This window comes from Chelmon rostratus, chromosome 2 (genome assembly GCF_017976325.1).
Source record: "Chelmon rostratus isolate fCheRos1 chromosome 2, fCheRos1.pri, whole genome shotgun sequence".
NCBI lineage: Eukaryota > Metazoa > Chordata > Actinopteri > Chaetodontiformes > Chaetodontidae > Chelmon > Chelmon rostratus.
In genome coordinates, this window is record NC_055659.1 from 6,370,295 (window position 1) to 6,388,897 (window position 18,603).

At 40.1% G+C, this 18,603-nt stretch overlaps 1 protein-coding gene across 1 annotated transcript in view; it reads right to left on the bottom strand.

Annotated features, from left to right (window-relative positions):
- The window catches only part of st3gal8 (ST3 beta-galactoside alpha-2,3-sialyltransferase 8), a 19,396-nt gene extending 3,534 nt beyond the window's left edge, over window positions 1-15,862 (bottom strand). Inside the window, exons 1-8 of the mRNA XM_041944123.1 lie at window positions 15,771-15,862; window positions 3,783-4,157; window positions 3,246-3,357; window positions 3,009-3,147; window positions 1,997-2,190; window positions 1,740-1,919; window positions 617-662; window positions 216-335 (exon numbers count right to left, since the gene is read on the bottom strand). Of these exons, the coding sequence (XP_041800057.1) occupies window positions 216-335; window positions 617-662; window positions 1,740-1,919; window positions 1,997-2,190; window positions 3,009-3,147; window positions 3,246-3,357; window positions 3,783-3,933 (942 nt within the window). The 5' untranslated portion in view covers window positions 3,934-4,157; window positions 15,771-15,862. The remainder of the gene's footprint in view (window positions 1-215; window positions 336-616; window positions 663-1,739; window positions 1,920-1,996; window positions 2,191-3,008; window positions 3,148-3,245; window positions 3,358-3,782; window positions 4,158-15,770) is intronic.
- Between the last annotated feature and the right edge of the window lie 2,741 nt (window positions 15,863-18,603).

Below are 18,603 nucleotides of genomic sequence, written 5' to 3' on the forward strand. Positions count from 1 at the left end.
GCAGGGATACTAAGGCACAAATAATCAAACATGGATATAAAGGAAGAATGTGAGCTTTGTCGTGTCCTTGAATGTACCATCAGGGCGAGTTATCTCAACGGTCTTGCCCTCAGCTGTGTCACTATAGTATATGATGACAACTCAAGTTTGACTGAAGAATGAAGTTGACTAAATGTTGTGGAGTATGTAGGTGTCAGACTCCGCCCCCCTCCTACCTGGTCACACGTGTGCAGAGCGAAGATGATGGCCAGCATGCCTGTGGACGGGTAGCGACCGTGATGCTCGGTCCAACGGTCATTAACATACTTGAAGAACACCGGGTTCACCACCAGAACCTACACACACACACACACACACACACACACACACACACACACACACACACACACACACAGTGTTACCATGGTAACATACTAATTGTGTTGTTTGTATAAGAACTTGTACCAGAACAAATAATCTGAAAACTGTGAACAAGAATAAAATGTCTTAAACTGTGTGAGGAAAGAAAATGACACGAACATGTGAATGTACTTTTTTCATCACTATTAAATCTTAACTATCGAAATATTTTAGGTGTAGTTTTATGTGTGTGATGCGGAGAGACCAGTTATTTTACCTTGTCTTTATCAGCCTCCACTCTGTCTTTAACCCTCATGTAGGTCCTGAACACACATACAGAAAGGATTACAGGTCATAATATAGTTTAAGTGTGTACTTTACATTGCTCTTAATCCATTTGCATATATTAATGTATATACAACATGTACAGCACGCAAGTTCACAATTTATCCCATCTGATGTTAAACATTGAACTTCATACATACTACCTGTTATATTACATATTCAGGCATATTGTTAAGTATATAAGCATGTCTATTATCTATGTATCTGACCATAAATATACCATGCAGGTGATCTGTACATGACATGAGTACTTTTGTTTCATTTTTAACATACATGTAAACATTTTAAGCTGTGTGTGTATGTATTTATCCACTATATGTTTACATTAGTTTACTGTTAGTTTGCAGAAGTCACATTTTTCTATCTGGTGCAAATTCATATAGTATATATTTATACATACTGATGTACATGTCTGCATTCATAGTACCATGCAACATTTCTGTACAATACAACATATAAATATTTTGTTTATGTGTCTATCTTACATTGGTAAATCTCAGGATGTAATATTTAGATACACATATCTAAATTAAATTAGACCACATATTTTCAATATATTAGATTTTGAATGTAGTGAATACAAATTTTGCTGTCATAAAAAAAATCTATATGTATATTTCCTGTTTACATTTTGTATATATTATAAACAATATATTTAAAATGTATATTAATTTTATGTTATATATTTAATGTAATATATTTTATATACAAACATACATAATTAGATACTCTAAATCTTTTTGTAATTGTGGGTTTTGAAAATACACTCAGTTGCCAGTTTATTAGGTTTAAGTAACTAAAAGTAATGCATTCTTCGTGATCTTTTTTATAGGCTGCAGTTTATGGTGCTGTTATACTGACAGGTAAACACCTGTTTATATCATATCATCAGTAGAAACACCTGTCTGAATCTGAACACCTGTCGAACAATAAAAACTGAACATTATAACCTTCATGACGCCAGTATTTATTGCAGGGCTGTTGTATTAGGCTGCATTAGTTTTAGCTCGGCGTACCTAATAAACTGGCATCTATGTTTACTCAATATTTCATACATTTTGATTTGGCCGGTGGACAGCGCACTGGTCAGCCATTCTAGGTCCCTCAGTTTAAACGGCAGGAGGACGAGGCTGACGCCATGCCTAATGTCCACCGCGCTCTCTGGATACAGGAAGTGATGTGTCGTCCGATTCCCGACGTCTTTCTCGAATCCTCGAGTTACAGCCTTGTTCATCCTGCGGAGGAGAAAAGTGAGGAAGATGAGGAGCAGGGAGATTGGAATGGGAGGACGTGTGATCTTGGACGTACATACCGGATTACAGAGTTGTGCGAGTCGATCAGTTTGCCGTTTCCTGACCGTCGTAGTTTGCCTGAGTTGCCAACCACGGCGCAACTACGGCAACGGGAGGGGAGGGGCTTGAAGTCCACAGTGGGCGGGGGAATGACCTGAAACATGGCTGACATCACTTCCTCTAGAGTTTGGCCGTTACCGGACCGCTGAAGACCCTGTGGAGAGGTGGAGCGTATCACATTGTATTTAAATGTAGGTTTTTTTAAGCTTCTTATATTGATATTGTCTGAGTCTGGGTCCAACAAAAAAAAGAAAAACACTTTGCATCAGCTCTGTAAGCATTTTTTTTTTCTTTCTTATTTTTGTTTTATGCTGCAGATTTTAACTGTAAAAGCATGTATAAACAGAATAACTGCAGCACCCAGCTCTGGCTGCTCTTATTTAGCTCACACGCAGGGTATATACAGTACACTGTAGCTGATGTAGCTCAGACTGATGATGTTAGCAACATTTCTAGCACCTCCCCTCCACTGCCCCCATTTTAATCTACTAATGGTTTCTGCAGCAGGACTGAATCTATAAATGCAGGAAAAAGACTCAGACGTTTGACTCTTCATCCAGACTGCTGACAGCTTCAACAAAAACAATTTAAAGACTTTCTACATTTCAACTTTCTGAAAATACACATTTTCATCATTGGTCCTGGCTATTTACTGAAACACATTGTATGGCCACAATGCAGTAAGTTACATATTCTTCTTTGGTCGTTTGTAAATCAGCTGATTCGGCAACTCTCAGTGTTGACACATCAATTAAATGCTGTCAGGTCACTTTCAGTGTGCAGCATGTGGTTGTTTTCTGGGACTCACACTTGGTTATTGCACCACAGTCAGTCGAAGAGGGCAAAATAGGGCACCTGAAAATTTTCTTTTTTCTATAACTTATTTTTTGTGATTTACTTAACTGTTAATGTAAAGTTAATTTACAGTTGTAGCTTTATCCTATTCTACTAGGAGCAGGAGTTTGTCCTCACCAGCCACCATCTGAGCGCGTCAGGGTCAAAGTTGTTGTTGGTATCTCGGAGGATGGGCTGCTGTTTGGGGTCATAGCGTTGGCTGAACCAGTCTGACCGGCCCAGGTCTGAAATACAGGACTCAGTACAACCACACGACCTGAGAGAGGACGACACAGAGGAGTCAGACGGGGACAGAACAGGGAATCATGGGTTACACAGAGTCGTTGACCTCCTGCGTCTTATCTCAGGACATACTGGGAGTCCTCTAAAGGCTCCTCCTTGGCTTCGGGTTGGGTGGTCATGGGAGGAGGGGGGGTCACGGGACGGTCTTGGGTCAGATCAGCAGGAGACACTGTGGGTTTAGTTACTGCAAACACAAACAGAGAGAATACTGCATCATGGGAGCTCTGCTAACACTATTAGCATCACTATGATACAATCACAATACTACTACTACTAACGATACTACTGCTATTATCCTAATAGTACTAACTACTACTACTACTACTTCTACTTCTAATACTACCACTGTTATTCCAATTGTTGCTATTGCTACTACTGCAAGTACTTCTACTGATACTACAAACACTGCTGCTGCTACAACTATTGTTCTTATGCTAGTGCTAACACAATGAGTTCGGCAGTCTTTGTGAAATAGGTTCATTTAAACAAATTTGGAAACCAACAGGATGGCCTATCTGGATAATCTACTTTTTTAAAGAGAAATTCACAAAAGCTGTGTAACAAAAAACAGACTTTTTTACTCCAGTGAGGGTGACATGAGCTCCTCACCTGTCTCCCTGCTGGTGGGCGTGGCCCGGCTGAAGGGCAGGGCTAATGACAGCGGCAGGAAATGTCTCCTTTGGATGCTCTGACTGGCGAGCATGAGGAAGAGGATGGCAGCAATCACCACGGCAACGCACATCTTCCTCTTCAACAACATGGCTGGACGGATGATGAGAGGGCGGCGGCAGGAGCAAACATGTGTTGAGCTGTCAACCAACCGTTCAGCCTGCTATGTTAGCATAATTCGACTGTGTCATCTTGACATTTTCCCCTGTTCTGTCATCTCTCTGCTCGGCTTTATCTCCATGGAGCCCGACGTGCAACTTCCTGTCCTGTGAACCACGCTGCTTTCCGATTGGTGATAACAGGATCTGTGGTCACCTGGGTCAGAAAGAGACATCAGCATTGTCAACAATAAAACAATTTTTGTTTGCTCAAAATTGCTAATAACTAACATTATAACACATTCCAGAACTGCACTTGTGCAAAAACCGTAACACTAACACTGCTGGACTGCTGCAGTAGTAGACCATCCATTACAGACATCATGTTCTGAAGCAGGTTTAAAATTGGATGACATCTTTTCTTTCTTCTCATTTATTTTTTCTTTCTTTCTAAGGAAATTCTGGGTTTTACACAGTACAGTTATCTGGATTCGTGCTAACTCAGTAATTCTGCAATGACAGACATGTTCGTTATCCATAACAAAATATTTGCCGATGACAAACTGTTCATAACAAACTACGTATCCATGGCAAACAGATGACATCACCGAGCTTGTCTTTACTCTGAGAAACCTTTAATCAGAACCAGGAAATGTCTAAACAACAGTTAGGTTACATGTATTACGTAGACAAAACATGGATGTAGTCTGCCTGATGTCACCCACAGGTTTCAAAGGCCTGACTCCACCGAACTCCGCAGAATGAAGCCTGGTTGCTGAAGCCTAGTGGCTAGCGGCTATGTCCATAATTATGCATAACTGTAAAACTTGATATAATTTAAATGAGAAGTTATACAAAACTTAATTCCCCCTGCAGTTGTCATGAACCAGGAAATTAGCTATAGAGAGGAAAAGCATTTTTTGTTCCACGCTGTAAACATGTTTATTTCTGCTGTCAAGTTTTAATATGGGGGTCTATGGGAACTGACTCGCTTTTGGACACAGCTTCAAGTGGCCATTTGAGGAACTGCAGTTTTTGCCATTTGCGTTCGCTTCATGTTTCAGCCCCAAAGGTTGCTGCTCAGGTTCAACACAGAGAGCATTATGTTGTTATTGTTGATGATGTCATCACCACTGATGATGAAGGTGATGACTGAGCAGTTTCCTCTACAATGACATCATCTACAACAACAAACACGCTGCCTTCTACCCCGAAAACACAGGAGGAGATGGAGAGAGGGGTCCGGCTTTAGATTTTTGCTGATGAATGGAGTCACCCTCTTCCTCCCTCTTCCTCCCCCACTCCCTCCTCCCACACCACACCTCCCCTCTCCTCCTGCAGGAATGTCTCCCTGCAGACAGACTCAGTCTCTGAATACCAATCAGATCTGGATTCAGTTCAGCTTCTCCTGTTTCAGTTCTCGCTCTCCTCCTTTCTCCTACAGTCTCTCTCTCACTGTGTGTGTGTGAGCGGTCGAAATCAGCTGACCTGTATGTGTGTGTTTCTTCACTTCTCTGTTGTGTAAGTGATATTTCTTTCATAATGTTTGTTGTAACTGGTTCAACACACTCAGTGCTAATAGCATTAATGTTCCCTCTATTAGCAGCACTAAAGCTCCTCTCAGACCTGCACCTCGTTTCTGAAGAAACTTTAACGAAAAGGTCCCGACATAAATCTGACAAGGTTGGAGCTGTAATATTTCTGTGGCACTTAAACTGTACTGAAGTCTGAACTGGATGTGTCGCCTTAACATAAAGGCGACAGAAGCACAAGGTTTAATAAACAGTAATATCATGCACATCATTTTCAGCCTGATTAGGTTCACTGCAATGAATTCATCATATAAGTATCTCAAGGAAAATTAGATCAGTTTAATAAACCACACAGCAAACTGAGGAGGGTCAAGTTTCAAGTGTTTCTGGTGTTGCTACAAATCTCACTCTGAGGAGAGTTAATTTTACATTTTCTTTCTACTTCATGTTACATGAGGCGATCAATACCACTTTCTTATTTCAGCTTTTTACAGCACCTCTAAAGTCCACTTAGTTACAATGTCCGGAATTTCAGTGTGCGTCATAACATTGCTGCAGAAAAGGGGGCAAAATTAGCGTGTCGACCAGGCGTCACGTTTCCATCACTGCTGATCGGAGCTGGGGCCGATAAATAACTGCGACTGCTGCAGAGCCATTTGGCCCGGCAGTGAATTGTACCCTTTCCCAGGGAAGACAAGCAGGAGGTGTTAGTTGGTGTTTGCTGTTTTTTTGTCCAGTGTGAGAGGTTTTAATATATGTTTTCACCTTGCTTGGTTATATTTAACACTATTGCCTACTTTATCTTACCAAGAGTCGAGTAAATAGTCTTTTTTGCTGCCTTACTGCTCAAAGCCCAATGCGCAACAACACATGCAGTTCTTTAAATTCGAGATATTTTGAACTCAGCGTGAAAAACAAGATTCTCAGAACTCTCTACTGACTTTATGGAAATAACATCATTTTTATTTGCGCTTATTATTCTATGGCTTGTCACTGCTTGCAAGATTTTTGCCTTTTGACTGAGACAAAATCATAAATTGTACAACCACAACAACACAAATGTCCAGCTGAACATCATCACCAAGCTCTTTCTCTAATTTTCATATATGGCTGAATGCAGACAGAACCAAGATTTCAGACAAAAATGTTCCATATTTCCTGTCTGAAACCACTCAAACCCGCCGTAAACACTCGTAGAATCACTGTAACTGCTGCCATACGTCTACAGTCACACTAACTGGGATTTTGGAAAACAGGACGAGAGGAGACGAGTCAGGGCAGATACTGATGAACAGATCAACACACTCACATGTTATTTGTATCCTCCCCTGGCAGGAAAGGGCAGCGCACCCAGGAGGAAGGCTGGCTAAAGTTCCTGACAGGAAACTAAGCTTCAGGATCGGCATCTGCATTAGCATGTTAGCACAGAGCTTGAGTGTGTGCCATGTTTACTGTGTAAACTCATCCTGGTACAAAGGGCTTTAACACAGGTGCAGTTCAAACGAAAGTGATCAGCTGGATATTTGATGTGGATCTGTCCAAACAGAAAACATGGATACATGGATCCATGTCTCTGCTACAAATTAATTCTTGGATTGAAGTCCATTACTGTACATTTAGGTAAATAGAGTAGTGAGTTGCGGCAACAGTAACAGTCATGTTCATCTTGTCTTCAGAAAACAACACTGCTGGTTTCATCAAGCTGATAAAAGTGATGGCTTTTGTTGTTAAGACAGAGGTTATTTTTATGTAAATGTTCCTCAAAGCTTCATTCAGACATAGAATGATGAGAATCATCAGCTGAGAAGCTCCCCGACAGTCGAATCACTGCAGTTTTGTTTTTTAGCTGTGTCACTGTACACAGAGCAGGGCGGCCAGTAGACTTTTACAGAGAGCTGTCTCAAAATCATAGAACTACAAAAGTAACTCAATAAAGGTGGGATTCTTAAACTGATTGTCATGGCGACGCCGGGTGAGACCCCCATGACATCCTCTTCAACACGACACAAACATACAAGAACAATGGAGGATATCCTCTCCGTCGGAGTACCTATCATCAAACAGGACAGAGAAACGTTTGCACCTGGTCTGTTGACTTCAGGGCTGCCACTTTTAAAAATCTGGGCCAAGAGAATAAAAAAAACAAACTGCGGTCACAGTTTGCAGTCTGTAGGCAGGGAAGTCATGGGTCTAGTGACGACCAATCTGGACCACGGGTTTCAACTTTGCTGCAGGCGGTCAAAAAATGAACTGCAGGGATTTTCATGTTATGAAAGTTGTAGAAATTAACTCTATTTATCCTGATTTGGGTGCAGCTCTAGACACAACAGGACAATCCTATTTGCTCACATGCTGTACCTGAGGCGTTTTGCTGGATGTTCATGTATTCACCCATCCCACCCAAATATGAGGATGGAGACTGATTGATGGCGTCTGATTAACACTGTGGTCTTGTGCTCCACACTGTGAGGGGAAAAGTTATTTTTAGTCTGAGAACAATCTCCCTGACAGTGAACCAATCAGCTCATTCTATACTTCCTGGTTTATCAAAGATTTTATTTTCTTTGAGATATAGCTATGTGGAAATGTAATGTAAATGTATTACAGAGTTCATATTCAGGCGAACAACATGTGTGTAATTTCTTTGTGTGTATATCTAATCTTGTGCTGCTGGAGCCTTTCCGTTGACTGTATTCAGTTCAAACAGCTTTGTTGCTCCACATCCTGTGTACATTGTTTCGCAGTATTTAAATCCTTTAGCCCCTTGCTGTTTCGAAGTACACAAGTTTTATGACAATACAGGTGAATCTATTTTTAATTTAAGACTTCATACAGAAATATTAAAGATACCTACTCAGATTAGTGTCATGACTTTGAAGTTAAAGTCACTCGGGGGCTCTTTCAGACACGAGACAAACATGTTAAGCTGCCAGAACATTCATGTACAGAGGTGCATGTCCAAAAAAGGGTTTAGACAATGTTTAGCTGCATTTCCACCAAGCAGTCAAGCTCAGTTCAGTTCAGGTCGTTACACATTAAAACGGTTATTTCTGCATGCAAATAACAGAACCTTCCCATTCTGTATCACTCTTTCGTTACCCTTCTGACCCTGGTGCAGATAAAACAAAGCAGATGCTTGATGGTCAGAGAGAATCAGAGCAGCAAGAGTCGTCTCGCCTCCTGAGTGAATCATCAGTTCAAACAACTGTATATAAAAAAATATGTAAAAGTCAAAAAGTACAAGCCTACCAAAAATGTTAGGTGAGAAGTTACTGCGACTCCCAGGGGGCGGTTCAATGACAAACATCCAATCACAGAGCTTCAAATTCTGTCGTCTGATGTCGAACTGAAGCTAATGACACTTAGAGTCGTCCACCAACTGGACGAAAAATAGTTTCAGATTTCTCCGAAACAAAGTTAAAATAGTTCAAACGGACGTTCAGAACATAAACTTTAAATTTCTATATGACAAAACCAGAAAACACAGGAATAAGTTCACAGCGAGGACAGACGCAGAGATACAGTTAAGAGGACAGTGGAGAGTTAACGGCTATCAGCTGAGTCACAGTGTCTGTATGTTATTTTAGGGTTCAGAGGGTGGGGGGATGGGGTGACGGGGTTAAAGGTTACATGGTTTCCTGTGCAGAGAAAACCATGTGACTGCACTCCTTCCTGGCTCTCTGCGACCTCTGACCCCTGTTTTGACACCAGAATGGAAACCAGCTGCTCTGCTGATGGAGTACAGAGATGAGCTGGGAAGTAACGACACCGCAGAAGAAAAACAGTGTCAGTTCTCGCACAGACCGCCACGGCGATGAAGACTAAAACTTGTTATACTGTTATTTTTCTTCAGGGAGCAGTTGACATCACTGAACTTAACTGAACTTGTTTTCTACAATTTAAAATCTCTCGTTCACCATATTTTAATTCTTAAGTGCTTCATTAAAACAGATTTAAACGTTCAGTTTGACCAAATTACAAATGAAACAATTTCTCTCTTTTTCACTATAATGTTATCTAAACAGTCAGTTAGTTTTGATTTCATCTGAAGGCAAAAGTTTCTGGGATTTCTGTCGTTTCCCAAATACAACACAGGAGACATTTTTTGTTGTTTTGTTTAATTTATGTTGACTTGTCAAATTTGTGTCACATAAGGGAACTAAACTGTATCTATTACAATACACGACTGAAACTTGACATCAGATTTTTGGTCAAATTCTTTGATCAGGTATTGATTGCAACCTAATTTTGCCTAATTTGGACAGACCGAACTTAGTCGCTGTTCTTGCACCATTGCTTGAGTTTAGACATTTAACATTTAACACCAGGTTTTGTATCAAAACTAAAAACTTAACGTTTTTTTTTACAATATCCAGCTCTACTGAACATCTGCTTGCCAGAGATTTAACCTCACATTTAATTTCTAGTAAAACAAACAAACATGCTGCCAGACTGCACATATGCATGCATTTACTCTATAATCTGCAGGATCTAGTGTGACTGTACTGTACACATCCACACTGAGCCCTGAAGGACATAATTACAGAAAAGTTTCCAGGTCCTCACGAGACAGACCGTCACAGAGACTTTAAATAAAAACCAGCTCAACGTCTTTTAGTCACATGTTATTTGCCTGAACTCATATAAGCTTACACATAAAACAAGTTGTTTGAACTGAACGTTGCTCCAAACTGCAGCTGTTAGAAAACTGCAACAATCAATCATTAATTTCTACTTTGCAGTGTGAGCGTGTGGTAAAAACTCTCACAAAAGGGGTCATGATTAATAATAAATAACTTCCTGAATAAATGTCATGTGATCCTGTGATGGCTGATAAATAATGTCCCTGATGCACATCTGTTAGACACATACAGTGTCTCCTTGTGAACAGAAGCCACACACAGTACACTAAAGGAAGTGACTCTCAAAACACACACACGCGCACACACACACACACAAAACAACCCGCAAAGTTGATAGAGAAGTTAACAAAACATGAAAACAGGAAAAAACAATGACAATAGAAAAGAAACATAATGTTAAGTTGAAGAGTTTCAGGTAGAGTAAGAAAGTCTTACTGTGCACCTGTTGCAGGTAAAAGCTAAACCAGGTTGTGGTGAAGGTAAACAAACGGAAAGCCACATCTGCTGTAAACCTGTGTAATAACTCTGGTGTGTGTGTAAAGATTTAACTTTCTAGCCGCTTGTGTTCAGCTTTTACCAACGAACACGTCCAACACACGGTGAGGAAGCCGCTGTATGCTGGGGCAAGCAATATTCTGTATGTAATGAGGATGTCTAAAAACTTCTGGGTACTTGCAAATCCTCAAAACCAGCTTTCTGTTCTGGGCTGCTATCGGCTGATACAAAAATAGGTCACTAGAGAAGCTGTTTGTGGATAAAATAGGCAGACAGGAATGTTGTTTTTGGTTAATCCAGCAAATTAAACACATGGCAAATCAAAGTGCTTCATCACATTAGGACTGTCATGTTTTCAAACGCCGACGTTACAACAAATTTGGAATAACACATAGTTCCTTCAAATTCAGTCAACCACATCCCACAAGGCCTATCCTAAAATACACAGCGGCCGTGGTCCCACCAGATTTTACCCCATCAGTGACCCCGTCTCGTTCTCTCCAGGCAGTCTAACAGAGGGGGTGGGACTGACCTCACATCCTGGAAAAGTATAATTTTTCCCTTGATTACAGAACTGTAAGGGAAATAATGAAAGCAGCAGATAAAGAGTAAAGCTTGGCTGCAGTGATTAGGGCCCTGTGAATCACCAGGATCCAGAAAACAGACAGAAATATAGAAGCTGGAGATAAAAATGGAATCAACGGTAAAACTTAAAATATCGTGGAAATTGCAGAAGCGTGAATTTATCATAATCTGTTTTTTTTCCAGGCACCAAAGCTGAATGAACATTGACAAACTTAACAAACTCTGCAAGAAGTGCAACCACAACTGCAGATACAGGACTCGACTTCGCCGAAGTCTGTATGCATGGAGCCAGATATACTGCTGGAGAAAATTATTCATGAATAAAAAATAATGTTTTTACTGCTTTTTACAACTGCTGTTCATTACATTTTGAATGTTTTCTACTTCCACTGAAAATGTGGACTTTGGGGAAAAACAAAAGGGAATCTGGACAAAATAAAAATGGATTTGATAGAACCCTGAATGAGTATAAGGACGGTGACAGATAGTAACACAGTCAACACAGCCCACGCTATTTTCTTGTAGAATTGAAATGATTTGTCGAACAATTGATTAGCTGATTGACAAAAAATTAATTGGCAACTAAGGCTGCAACTGATGATTATTTTCATTTTAATTATTCTGGCGATTGTTATCAGGATTCATTTTTTGTAAGAAGAAGACAAAATTGTGAAAAATGCTCATCACAATTTCCCAGAGCCCAAAGTGACGTCTTCAAATTGCTCATTTTGTCCAACTAACAGTCCAAAAAATGTACTTAACTTTAATAAAATACAAAGAAATGCAGCAAACCCTGACATTTAATAAGATGAAACTAGCAAAAGTTTGACATTTTTGAAAAAAAAAGGACTGAAGCAATTAACAACAGTTTGCAATTCATTTTCTTTCGACCAACTAAGCGATTAATTGAGGAATCGTTGCAGCAAACGGACGGTGTACATATTTAGGAGCGCCCCCTGCTGGAGTGTGATGACTTTAAATAGATGACAAAATTGAACATCACAGCTGTGCGTCACATTCACGTAAAAATTGTACCGCTGTACAGCCATGTTAGCAGCTCTGTGAGGCTGTGCTTACACACACCGCTGCTTTGAGCTAAATGCTAACACCAGCCAACACAATGACTATGCTAACATGCTAGGTTTAGCAAGTATGATGTTTACCCCGTCCACCATCTCAGTTTAGTGTGTTAGCAACATTTAACTAACATTTAGCTAACATTTGCTAATTAGCACTTAACACAAAGTACAGCTGAGGCTGGTGGGAATGTCATTCGTTTTGGAGGTTTTTGGACAGACATCAAAGTTCAGGTTTCCATGAAGGCCGCAGAAACAGGACATTGTTATTTCCTTTAGTGTCACTGACCAGACACAGACTGGAAAAAATGTCGAGCCTGAGCTCCGAAAGGTTTGAAGGGACCAGAGGAAAAAGTTACATACGCACACACTTTAAATGGTGACTTCAGAAAGAATAACACTGGTTAGAAACACTGACTTCCTGTTACAATGCTGACTCACAGCCACTCAGACACAAACTCTGTAACTTAATATTATGTCCAGTGTTTATACATATAGTAATTGTCCTTGTGGTCCAGCTCTCTACTCTGTAAAGACGACATCTATTTCCTGTCTGTCCTGGCAGAGGGATCGCCTCCTCTACTGCTCTTCCAGACGTCTCTCCCTTTTTAATGAATTTTTTAATTAAAGTTGTCATATACTGGACAGATCTGTAAAGATCTCTGAGAAATCTGTGGTTCTGAGCTGCTGAAATAAAACTGACTTGAGACAGACGGTCAGGTCTGTAACAATCTGTTTCTGTAGTTCAGATTTAGAATCAGGCCTCTATAATTACATCTGTCCAAAAACAGACAGGGAGGTTTGACTCACAGACCACACAACCTCCATCTCTCATTATGTTACTGTATGTGTTCCACTGTCCTGCTTCAGATGTCACATGAACCTCAACACCGCAAACACAGAGTCACGCATCACAGCAAACACTGTCATTCATAAGCACTAACACGCAGACAGCGAAGCAACACAGAGACACACAGCACAGGTCTAATTTCATCACTGAGGACCACGAACACACTCAACACTTCGACATAAATACTACAGGACGTTTAAAAAGTAGCATGTGATGATGAAAATAGGTCGGCAAGGCAGGCTCAACACATTATATACAATAAAAAAGGGGACTTTAAGCAGCAACGGTTGAGTTTCACTTTGTCTCGACGCTGCCTGATGCTGCAGCCCGACTGTCTACTACAGCAGAACGCCTGTTTGACGTACCCAGAAATTTCAAGCAAAAACAGGCAAATATCCTCTGATTTCAGCTTCACCGACTGTGAGGAGATGCTGATTTTCTCTGTTTTAAAAAATTCTGAGATGAATATTTTTGGACTTTGGACTGTTGATCGGATGAAACAAGACTTCTGAAGACATCGATCAATCAAGAAAGTAATCAGAAAGATCAGGATGAGACTATAAATATATCAGGAAACAGTAGAAGTCATCACAACGAAGGCTTCCAGTACTATAACTATACTCCCTAACAAATACTATCATAGTACTATGACACATAATAATACAGTGGAGTCAGTCCCATAAGAGAACCACAGACATGCTACAGAAACATCATAGGAGGTGTAAGTGAATCTATATAAACCATATAAGAATATTAGTATAGACGACACGTATAACAATCCATATATAATATTTTGGAACAACTGACTAACCAACAGATATTGTAGGAGTATTTGAGTTCAGCAAAGAGCAGCAACCGACAAACCGAAAGTATCACTGAGAAACTGCAGGAGACTTTATAATGAAGTAGACCGGCAATAAGATAACTACAGACTACCTGCTAACTATGCCTAATTATAGGAAAACTGCAAAAGATAATAATACAGTAGAGTACCATAAAGTCAAAATAGGGTACAAAAGACATACTGCTACTTACGTATTTCTTTGGTAAAGTGTAGGAGATTAAATTACAGATAAGTGCAAGAAGAACACATACACAACAGCTAGACTTTAAGAGAAAACTGAAGGCGATACTGTAAATGAGGACAACAGACAAAAAAAACAAGTACTTTTATGTATTTTTTTAAGGATAAGGAAAATTTTAAGTGAAATTATAGGAGTATTATAAAGGATAAACTTTATACCCAGAAACTATCTGTCATAAACTGCTGTAATACTAAACAGCACCCTCCTGGGAATCAATAAATGTTGATCTTACCTGGGAATCAATGCATTTTATAGTATTTTTATAGGAACAGTGTAGCATATTAACTTACAATAAAGTGCAATGTGTCAAAACAGAGCAAACAGGTCATAGAAATATTCTAGGAGTACTAGTGGTTCTGTACAAATACTGTAACAAATATTGCAGAGGTGCTATAGGAGATTGAAGTAAAAAAAAAAACAGTAAAAAAAACCAGAGACAGACTCAGGAATATTAAACTACGCATCCTGGAGAAACACTACAGACATACTGTAAGACTGGACTACCTCTCTGCTGTGCTGCTCTTGATGAACAACACAAATTTACTGCACCTTAACCGGGGACCAATACGTTTTTATCGTTTGTGTTTCTACATCAAAAGCATTGGAGATAAAACTTTTCATTGTGTGCAATAACGTCATGAAGTACTTCAGGTAACTTGACCTACAATAAGATACAGGCAGATTAAAATCACAGGGATGTTATGAGAGTCTAAAATCTATTATAGAGTCTACAGGCCAGTACAGGACGACTTTATTCCATAGACACACTATTTAAAAAAATATGTTATATGGTAAGACCTGACTGACCACCTAATATTGCAGGAGTCAAGTATAATTACATTAAACGAGGCTGCGTATGTATAACGGTAAACTGTAAGAGACGGAACAATGAAATTGGCCTAAAATAAGATAACTACAGGCTACCTACTAACTTTTCTATTAAAACATTATGATAAGGTGACAAAAAACAGACCAGAACATTTAAAGGAGTACTGCACGGTATGCGGTGGTCACTTTTAAATCACCGTAGAAATACTACATGAGAACACATTAAGATCAGCGCAGACCCCGCAGACTCGTAACAGAAATGCGGTACAATACTACACGAGTATCACAGGAATTTGAGAGAGAAAGTAGAAACAGAAACTCTGAAGTGGAGCCCCTTCGGCCCCCTCCTCCACCATATCTCTCTGGTTCTTATCGTCCTCGCGCTCCTTTTCTTTTCCACACATACGCACAAAAACGACAACAAACAGCACGAACAGCAGGGAGGCAGCTCGAGAGCAGCCCGCGGCTAAATCAGCAGAAAACTGCATGAAGTTTGGTGCAAACTTTCCGAACTTTCCGGGCAACTTTCCACCATGCTGCCGCTCACACACACACACACACTCATACACACACACTCATACACACACAGAGATACACACGCACGCACGCACGCACACACACGCGCACACACATACACACACACGGAGGTGTTGCCGGTAACAGACGCACAGTGACCTAATAAACAGCCGGTTAAACAGCACAAAGCTCCGTTCAGAGGGAACTCAGGGGGACTCACATCAGGTTGCAGCGGCCGGATGGTTTCTCTTCTTCTCTTTGTGAAGCTGCAGAGTGGAGGCATGACGATGTAGAGCGGAAAGGAAGGCCCCGCCCACCGGGGGGAGGGGGGAGGACGGAGAGGTGGCACGAGGGGGTGGAGGGACTGTTTTCGTGCGCGTGTGTGCAGGTTTTTTGGGCGTCTTGCCGGCGCTATCGTATGAGTGTGTGTGCGCGCGCCCGAGCGTGTATATGCTCGCGGCAAGTGTTCGTGCGTGTGTGTGTGTGTGTGTGTGTGTGTGTCTGCAGAAAAAGGAACATCAGAATTTCAAAAGCGTTTAAAATGGCGCCGAACGTCTGCAGTTTCTGATAAAACACACACAGCTGACAATCAACTGAAAAACCTGCATCACATCAGAGAAATATGTAAAAATATTCACCATCAAATGATAAATTAGCGCCGTACTCACATAATACATCACAAGTCTCACTTCTATTATTTTTGGTTGACTTTTGTTGGTTGATTTTTTTACAGTTGCTTTTCTTAATTGATTTTATTTGTTCTCTTCAGGACATCAGAACAAGTTGTAAACAGGTGGCTCATAGTAGTTGAGTAGTAGTTGTGGCTAACAGCTGTTGTTTTAAATAGCAATTATCTGCAATATTTGTATTGTCTACAAATTATGCTTGTCTTGTATATAGACATATTGTTGTTTGTTCATTGTTGCTTTTAACATATATTTATATATACACCAATTTTTCCACCTATTAACTGTGCATATATGTTCAACTTTGATGTCCTTGTTATTAAATGTCTATTTTAAAGTGCATATTGAGTACATTGAGAGAAATTTGAAACTGGAGTCAAATTGGTGGTTAGTCCTAGTATTACAAATATGTTGAGGAATAAAGTATCGGACTGTAATTTTGTTGTAATGTCACCCTGCTATCTTCCACTTTTAATGCTACAAAAGGAAAGGCTCTGAGGATGAGAACTAAAGTAATGCTCTCCTCAGTAACCTTGAATTGCTGCAGTGTTAACTTCCCCAAATTCAATCAATAGCAGTACAGAGCTGCCAACATCTGATCCAGTATTGCACATTTCCTGTCTGTCTTCACTGTCAACTGCCAAAAACATGAAATAAAAAGACAGAAGACAGATTTCTCCAAGCAGACCAACGGTGTGTAATGTTACTTTATTTTAAAACTACAAATGATTATGTGAGTGAAACACATGAAAATTAATTTGAGGCTGAATCAATCAGTGATCAGCGGCTGTGGTCCTCTTAATGTGTCTCTGTCTCACATGTTGTTCTCGTGAGGCGCAGGGTGGATGGAAATTACTTCTTAATCTGACAAATCAGAACATGATAAAAGCCTTGGTGATCAGCTGAGAGACATGCGCTCCTTATCTGACAGGACATGGGACAGGAAGTGCTCGCCTCCAGCAGCGAGAGGATTCACACAGGAAATAAAACACAGGGAGAAAGCTACCATCAATTTTAGCAGAGGACAGAAGACGACTGTAATGCAGTTTGTGTTTTGTTCCTGTGCTGCAGTGCATTCTGGGACGGACTCTTGATGGAGAGGATGTTGTGATAGTGACATCAGCAGAATGTCAGACTGCACGGAATGATGTGATTGGTGGATTTAGTCTAAATGAATTAACATGATTGACAGTATAAGAGGAGATAGCAGACAGAGAGAGACGAGATCAAGCTCAACTTTCAGCCTTCCTCTCTGCGTTTTCCACAATAAGAGAATTCCTCCGTGTCCACTAAAACAAACCATTCACGACACCTTCATGTTATAGAGTGCGCAGTATATATACATTATATGTTGGCACAGCTTTAAAGCGTGGATCCTGAATGCAACACCTTGTGGTGAATACTGCCCACATTTTGCACAGTCCCCCGACACCATCAGTTTAAAATAACACTAATCATACACATACACATAATCAAACAGGCTTGGGATGGGATAGCCACAGGTCTGTAACTGCTAACAATAGATTTGGGTTTTGGGACATCCTGGTGCCACTTAAATGTAGAATACAGTGTTTCAGCCTGAGTCTGGAGTTTATATGCTTTGATGTTTTAATGAACTGCTGAATGGGCTAAAGGCAATTTTCCACTTTTGTGGAAAATAACTGTATTCAATTCTACTTTTAAATCAAAGTATTGGTACATCTCTTGTGTAGAATCTGAACTTCCTCCCTGTCATGTTGACATCTGCAGTTTCCTCTTCAAGTCTCTAACACATCAATAATCTGACCTTTTTTCGCAGCTCAGAAAGTTCAGATCAAGATGAACTCTCTTATTCTCATGTGACTCGTGAGCTTCCTTCCTGTTTACATGCAGTATTTCTCCATGGCTTGGGGTCTGTTGTTTAAATATGTTAAAGCTTTTGTTGATCCCCAGAGGAAACGTTCAGGTGCTACAGCAACACTAACCACAGTGTGTTTCTGCAGTTTACTGCATGTAAACTACATATACAGTGTGTGTACATGTATCACTGTATGTCTCTCACCAATATGAACAACATATCACACATATACTACATATACATATACTGTATACCCACCCACATGTATTTCAAAATGTAGCAACGAAGGCAAAACTAACATACAGGCTGAGATAAATTAGGTATATTAATAAGACATCTATCCTGTAAAAAGACACAACAAATCTCTGTAATTTTCCTTTAACATCCATTCACATGATGAAAAAGCTTAATAAAACCACTTAAGTACTCTGTTTTTTGACTTCTGCTCATTTTATTTTTAGTTAAAAAAATCCAAAAGCTAGAGAAAAACAAATACAAGAGCAAAATAAATTAAGTTTTAATGTATTCTA